Source organism: Apium graveolens, chromosome 11, assembly GCF_009905375.1.
Source record: "Apium graveolens cultivar Ventura chromosome 11, ASM990537v1, whole genome shotgun sequence".
NCBI lineage: Eukaryota > Viridiplantae > Streptophyta > Magnoliopsida > Apiales > Apiaceae > Apium > Apium graveolens.
The window spans coordinates 27,608,042-27,616,580 of NC_133657.1; the positions used below are offsets into that span (position 1 = coordinate 27,608,042).

The following is an 8,539-nucleotide window of genomic DNA, read 5'->3' on the forward strand; positions in this document are numbered from 1 at the left end:
TTAGAATGGATTTTGGATTTCTAAATAGTAGGAAACTGATTCCCTATCCTTCTAGGTCCCTTAGAGGCTAATCTGCAAGGATTTATGTCCTTATTGAGACTCTTCTCAATAGCTAATTTTTTCTTATTAATTAATTACGAAATTAATTAATATTCAGGGTTTTTGGGCCTTCTTTGTTCCATCAGGCCTAATCTGGTCCATCAGGCCTGATCAATGTGTTAACCTTTTTGGTCTGAATGTCATACATCTTCTTATTGGGCCTAGTAGCCCAAATCATGTATAATTAATGTAATATTTAATTACACAATCATGATTTATTTATCCCTATTAACTTGAATTTTATTCAAATATGATATGTATAAGTATATAATATTAAAATATAAATATTTATTTAAAATTTATCTAAATATTTCAATTAATAAATTGGTTATATTATGTAAAAATTAATCATTAAAAAATAATTTTAATAGAGATAATTATAGAGTACGTGTATTACAGGCATAATGCTTGTTATACTATAACAACCGGAATAAGGTATAATTTGGTTAAACGATTATTCTCTAATTTTGATTATTACAAAATAAATAAATAATGTTATATATATTCAATAAACTACTAAATTGTTAAACTACTAAACATTGTATACTTATTCTACTAAAATATGAGTATAACTTATCCTATTATTAAAAATAAATAAATACTAATATATATTATATACTTATCCTACTAAAATACGAGTATAACTTATCATATTATTAAAAAATAAATACACAATGTTATATATCTCCTAAACTACTAAATTGTTAAATTACTATAAATATTTTATTTATTCTACTAAATTACGACCACAGGTTATTCTACTATTTTTATTATAAATTTATAATCATTATATATTTATACAAAAAATTTAAAAATATAATATAACAAGATAAATAAATATTTAAAATATTTACGGGAACCGGTGCATCGCACAAGATTTATGCTAGTAAATTTTAAAAGAGGGGGCAAACATATAACAATTAGGGGCAAAAATAAAAAATGACACACTTTTCTAATAAGTATTTGTGTTACTTATAACTTATAAGTCCGTAAGTACTCAGACTGTTTATCTACTTAACTTATAATTGAAATTTATAACTTATAAGTTGATAAGTTGAATGTTAGTAACGACGTACTTTTTCTCAACTTATTTTGATTTTTCACTTTTTTATTAATTTTAGTTTTTAAATATATGTTTTTAAATTAACTTAAAAGTCATGAATTAAAATAATCATATTTAAAAATTATTTATTTTAATTTATTTAAGTTAAAAAAATTCTGACTTATAAGTAAAATTAACTAAACTGTTATAAAACTTATAAGATTCATCTACTTATTACTTTTAAGCCACTTATTAATTTTAAGTAATAAATTACCTATTTTAAAATTTAAGGGCACATAGTTTTTTTTGTTTGATGTTTGGACAGAAATCTCAAATTATAAGTATCGTACAGTGCTCCGTGGGGTGAAGATTATAAAGTATAAAAATGAGGTTTTACTGTATTGAGTCGATAAGTTATCATCTAAAAACTAATTATGATTTTTTTTTTATTTTATACCCCTTAATTTTGAACTAGATCCGTCACTGACATTAGTTAGACCCAATAAAAATATTTTGATAATAGGACCACAACATAACAAATATAATTTTCTATAAAAAAACAAATTTAATGGATATTTTAAAGATGGTTCAAGGTGTTCCATTAATAAGCGACGAACACAAATACTATGGGCATTGGGGTATCTTTAAAATATATAATTTATAATTTAAAATTGAAAAATGTTAAATAAGTGAAATTAATATTATAACTTATAAATTTTTTAGATGTTTGGATAATTTTATATATGAGAAAACTGGGTCTGAGGTTAATCTCAGGTATCTTAAGGTTATAACAATTTTTTATTGGATGTCATTTTTGTAATAATTGAATCCCCGTATATTTACAAAAATATCGCCAATTGTATTGTATTTGTTTTAATCTCAGGGTTGTTACCTGAGGGTGACCTCAGGGCTAGCAATATCTTTTATATATTTATTTTAAATACATTATATGTTTGGTAAATCATAATTTATAACTTATAATTTTTTTTGAAAAAAAAGTTAAAATGTAAATTATAAATTACATAAATTAATAATTTTAATACATATATATAAACTAAAAAATAGAAAATTTAAAGTTAAAGATATTGACCTGGGTCTAAAATTATATAATGTACTTTATTTATCTTGACGAAAATAATATATACTATTGATTCAGGCTGAAAAAGTAAAATTAAATATAAAATAATTTTGGAAGAACGTAAACAAATAAGTTAATTTATTATTAAATTTTCAAATCAACTATAATAAATTTATTTTAATTTTTATAATACTACCTGCTAAAATTGTTTTATCGTGGTCTCGACCGACAGCTTGAACACTAAAATGAGAAGTTGAAAGTAGAGGCCCACCATCTTTCAGTTTATTGCCATATAAATTCAAAACTAGCATAAAATGACGTGTAAGACACGGACCTGTATTTATAGTAAAATATTATCTCGAACGAACTTGTGCTTATAAAAAAATAAATTTTGAATCCGGTAAATGATTATTTTAACTTTATTTTATATTCATACATCAATTAAGTAATAATGAATAATACATTTTTATAAATTTAATTATATTTCATAAAAATTTAAATAAATATATATGTAAAGAAAATGAGATGGCATAAAGTTCATCACTGTATTTTTTTTTTCTTTTTCGTATATATAGAAAACTTAAGTGGTGAAAATTTTATTTTTGTCATAAAGTTCGATTCTCGGTCACCTCCGATAAATTTGATATTAGATACTGAGTTTAAGATAGACAAACCTAATTACTAAAAAAAATTAAAACTATACTATTTTAACAAAAATACTTGTAGTTTGTTTATAGGGATATGCATCGGGTCACTTCGGGATTAGGAAGTGCTATCTGATCCTCGAACCCACCCTACATCCCGAACCGAAATTCTATTCCTTTCCAATTCTCACCCTAACGGGGGAATCCTGCGGGGATTCTGGATATAACTAAAAATTATATTTATATTATCTTTTTTGTTTTTAATAAAAACAATCTACTAATTTATATTATACAAAAAATATTAGTAATATCTCATATTTTTAAAATCAAATCATATTAAAATTGATGTACAATATATAGAAAAGACAAATTAAAAAATTAGACAAATATGTTAAATTATAATATAAAAAAATTGATCAACAAAATTTTAGATTATTTTAAGAAGAAAATAATATTTTATTAATATTTTTATAATAATTAATATAATATAATATAATCGGGGTCGGGGTCGGGGTCGGGGTCGGGGGAAATGGGGCGGTGATACACTAATCCTAGACTCCGCCCGATCCCCGAAATTTTATAAAACCTTCTTCGTTGCTAAACCCGTCCCCGAAAACTTCTCCAAATCCCTAATCAGGAGGGACGGCGTTAAGTCTCATCCTTATTTATTTCATTGAGATTAAAAAATGAAGAATGAAAAAAAAGAGAGCAGATTCGTCACTAATTCGTCTCAATTCTGAATTGTTAACACTTAGGTTGACTAAGTTGATTTATATATGTGAGATGGGCGACACAAATTAAAAAAATGGCGGGTAAATTGATAAGAGTGTAAAATATTTTAGAACTAATTAAAAAATTGACATTGTCTCTTAGAAGATAATAACAAATGAAGTAAACTCAGAAAAATATCATGAGAAAAAATAAAATTTCCAAAATGAGGGTGTAAAAATGAAAATTGTCTAATTTAATAAAACTTTCAGCACTAATTTTCTTATTTTAGAAATATACTTAACAACAAGTAAGGAAATACACGACATTTAATATATTAATTATATTAAACCAGATTTTAATATTTTAATTTTCCGTGTCACTCCTCGACGAATCCAATTCATTTTTCTAAAACTCGAACATTTTAGCCAAGATATGGACCGAGTACACATAATTGAACTTATTCACGAGCTGATTTTTCTTTAGCCGGATAAAACTCGATTTCGAGTCTAGCTCGGGCCAAATTTGTATCTACTCGGGTTAAATATTAAGAAGTCTAAAAATAAATAGAAGATAAAAAAATATTAAACCAACACAATTACCTTAATTATTTAATAGTCTTACAAAATTTACTCACTCATCTCGTTGTGTAATCTATATATGCCCAACATTTTTACCTCCGTAATAAATTATAGTTAATATTTTTTCTGTTATCTAGGAGTACGTATATAATAATTATAAGAATAAGAGTAATATATATTATTTCTATTGGTTTTATCTTTAAAAGTAATATATATATATATATATATATATATATTTTATGTGATACATATCTATACCAAGGATATCTCAAATAATATCTTTATATGTCATATTACTTTATTTCTTACTTTATCTATAAAGTTATGATGCTGAATTATCCTATCTTTATAAATAAAGGAAAGTATTGTGAAACTCCAAATATGGAGTTACACGTAGATATGAAGATATTGGATTTAGGATAAACCCTCTCATAATTTTATATCATGCACGTCCAACTTCTGTGCATTTTAAAATGAGTTAATTATTGTACATAGTAATTAAGTAGACTTAGAGTAAAATTTGAATGAATGATTGATGATGAAATGTAATATAAGTAAAAAAAGTGAAATTTGAAGATAAGTTATTTTGAAATAGAAAAATTCTTGGAGATGATCTAAATAATTATTTTTTAAACTTAAAATTTTAATATATTTGATTTTTTAATTCGAGTACTCGTTCCAAGTACTTCCGGATGAAACTGAATACTTTTGACTCAACAAACACACAAGTCAAACCGAATAAAATGAAATTATATTTTTTTGAAAACAAATCCAAAAAATGTATAAAAATGTTTATTTTTTTAAAATATATTTTAAAATATAATTGATGTATATATGTGTGTGTGTCTAACTATAAAATTTAAATTGCATCTATATAATTGTATAAACTATCATTTTATTTACTCAAAAGGTAAAATTAAAAAGGAGAAAATATAATTTTTTTAAGAAAACTTTTAAAATAAAATCAAAATTTAGGATAACACTATGGTTCTAAGATAAAATTCAGTCAAATGTTCGATTCTCGATACCAACACAATTTTAATACATTTTTTTCTTAAATAACAAAGTGGTGACATTTATGAAATTTTAGAATAAATTTAAACTTAAAAGCGGAGTCATGTAAATAATATAAACTGACATTTCATTTCCTCAAAAGTTAAAGTAATTAAAATAGATTTTGATAAAAGGAGAGGATGTTATCTAATAAGTATAATGACAGTGATATGAAATTTTTGAGTAAGAGGTAAGGGAGTTAGATTCCTATTAGATACACCAATTCTACTTATTTTTAACAAAAATTGTGAATGAAATTTTTATATTTTTTCAACATAAAAAGGTAAAATCGTGATTTTACAACCATTAAAATGACACTTGGAGATGACCTAAGGAATTAGTTTTTAATATTAACTTTTTTATTATATTTGATTTTTCTGATCCAATTATTCATTCCAAGTATTTTCGGATTAAACCGATACTTGTGACTCGATAAGCACACAAGTCAAGCTGCATTAAATGAAATTATTAGTTTTTGGAAAAAATCCCAAAAAATTATAAAAAGTATTTAATTGTATAAAATATATATATATCATAACAATTACAATAACTGATATATATATATATATATATATATATATATATATTCATGGAAAACCATTATTTAAAAAATATAAAATATAAAATATATATTTTATTTTATTTTTCATCATATATAGTTATATATTTTAATTATCAAGTTAAAAATCGAAATTACACAATTTTTTATTTAAAAAATCATTAAAATTAATCAAAAAATTTAAATTGGTTCTATAATAGAATAACAGTAAAATCACACTTATTAAAAATTATTCCACTGTAGAATCGAATTTATAATCAAGTAATTTTATCTAATTTTAATTGTTAAATTTTTTATTATATTCAAATATAATTATTATTCTAAATTAGCATCGAATTTTATATCTTTTAAAATAAAATTTTACAATTTGTGATGAGTTTCTATAATAAAATCAATGATTCTCCAGGATTCTTTATTTAAGATGGTTTTTCACCGAGTAAATGGCTATATGTGTGTGTTTGTCTAAGTACAAAATTTATATTAACAATAATTGTATAAATTAACATTTTATCCACTCAAAAGTAATAAAAAATAGTAATTGATAAAATGAGAGGATATTACTTATCTAATAAAAAGTTGAGTTTGCACTCAAAAGGTTAAGTAGCTTGACGATAATAACATGAAATTTGTTAATAGGAGGTAAGGAGTTCGATTTCTTTAGGATATACCAATCCTAGTTACGCCGGTTTGTCCAACCCTCGATGCAAAAGCAAAACATTGAACGACTTGGGATAAGCTACAAGTGCCACGTGTAGAAACATGGAAACGTAGTTATCCCTCATCTTGGAGGGATGGAGTCGTTTGGCCTGTACCCATGGCCGTATGCTTACAACTTAGCTACGCTATGAATTCATGCGGACACATATGATGCTCTTACCATGCATTATTGCATTTGGTGATATATGCATGCCTAACACCTTCAAACTTTTAGACGTACCCCCCGTCTTAATCCTCTTCCTTTTTTCAGTCTATAAATACCTGCCCCAAGTTAGGGCAGAGCATATCATTGTATATCAAGATCAGTTTGCAGTTTACATTTCTGTAGCTAGCAATATGCATCCCAAGATGACCACGGTTCTGTTTTTGCTTTTTTCTCTCCTTGCCTTCTCGCAAGCTATTCAAAGTACGTAACACACATAACAACTCATGTTTTTAATTTATTTTGCAATTTCTGCACAATTAGTTCTATATATATGTCTGCGGGTTTACATATTTACAATTACAGTATATATAATTAACTAATGTTATTTGTTATCATGTAGTTGGTCTTCTTCGACGTGGGCAACAAGATGTAGGTGTGTGTTACGGGACATTTGCTAATGATCAACCATCTGCACAAGAAGCCGTTTCCCTTGCCAAGTCTATTGGGATCAGGAAGATGAGGCTTTATGGCCCTGACCATAATGCTCTCCAAGCTCTCAGGAACACGGGAATCGAAGTTGTGCTTGGCGTCCCCAACGAGCAGCTTCAGTGGGTGGCCTCTAACCAAAAAAATGCTAACCAGTGGATCCAAGACAACGTTAGAAAGTATCAAGACGTCAACTTTAAGTATATTGTTGTTGGCAATGGAATAACTCCCGTCCATCCTCAAACATCCCAGTTCTCCCGGTTTGTCCAACCCGCGATGCAAAACATTGCTAACGCAATTTCTCCAAGAGGACAATCAGAAAGCAGGATTAAAGTCACCACTGCCATAGATCAATCAGAGGTTCTTGGCAAATCCTTCCCACCATCTGCGGGTGAATTCAGACCAGAAGTTCGACAATTTATCCAACCCATTATCCGTTACCTAGCTAACCAAAGAGTACCCTTGCTGGTAAATCTTCACCCGTACTATAGCTACGTGCACACTAAGGCCGATATCCCTCTACAGATAAACAAAGGAAAACAAGCTGGACACGATGCTCGTCTAGAGTACGCTTTATTAAAGTCTTCGGGCATGTTGGTACAAGATGCAGAGCATAGATACTCAAATTATTTCGAGGCCATGGTGGATAGTCTATATTCTGCAATGGAGAAGTCAGGTGTCAACACAGTCGATATTGTCGTATCTGAAACAGGATGGCCAACAGCTGGAGGACCTGCTGCAAGTAATGAAAATGCGGCTGCTCACAACAACAATTTGATTAATCGTGTACGTACCAAGGGGACACCAAAAAGGCCTCAGAAACGTATAGAGACTTTCATTTTCTCCATGTTCGATGAGAATAAAAATGATCAAGAAGTTGAGAGGCATTGGGGCATCTTCTCGAATAATAAGCAAGCCAAGTACAAGATTATTTTTCAGTAATCAAACCAATGTATAGGCGATAAGCTCATATGTATAATAAACTTGGGACATGCATATATACATATCTCAATAAGAATTGTATGTCTGGTCACTTCTAATAAAATGATATTATGAGTTCAACTATAGTTGTCTTTGGGCTCCGATTCTCTCCTGTGAAGTAGCACATGGAATCTATGAGAGAGTTCATATTCCATTATAGCCATAATTCATTATTGACAAATGTTAGGTGACAGGTAGACCAGACAATTTGGATACTTGAATCATTTACACAACCGATTTAGATTATTAATCCCTCCGTCTTGGGAACGATGGGTGTTGTGAAATAAAAATTAGTGTTAAGATCGTATTAAATAGTAGAATTCTCGAGTCTCAAATTTTAATGAAAGCGTTTGTGTTCGAGATTACACGGTCCTCATAGAATATATACGTATGTCTGTCTTGTAGAAAATCAAGTCAAAACCTAATTGTAGGCCGAGGGGTAGAGC

The 8,539-nt window shown here is 27.5% G+C and overlaps 1 protein-coding gene across 1 annotated transcript; it reads left to right on the forward strand.

The window, feature by feature from the left end:
• Window positions 1–6,618: 6,618 nt before the first annotated feature.
• LOC141695067 (glucan endo-1,3-beta-glucosidase, basic isoform-like) lies at window positions 6,619–8,174 on the forward strand. Its single transcript, XM_074499303.1, has 2 exons — window positions 6,619–6,887; window positions 7,027–8,174. Exons 1-2 carry the CDS (start codon window positions 6,629–6,631, stop codon window positions 8,052–8,054), a joined length of 1,287 nt encoding a protein of 428 aa, XP_074355404.1. The 5' UTR covers window positions 6,619–6,628; the 3' UTR covers window positions 8,055–8,174.
• The last annotated feature ends 365 nt before the right edge of the window (window positions 8,175–8,539 follow it).

What these genes read in the sequence shown, in the direction of transcription:
- LOC141695067 (XM_074499303.1), top strand. Translation starts at nt 6,629, where the DNA reads ATGATGCTCTTACCATGCATTATTGCATTTGGTGATATATGCATGCCT. An exon ending in CTTCTCGCAAGCTATTCAAA is followed by an intron (nt 6,888 to 7,026) that starts GTACGTAACACA and finishes GTTATCATGTAG; the next exon opens with TTGGTCTTCTTCGACGTGGG.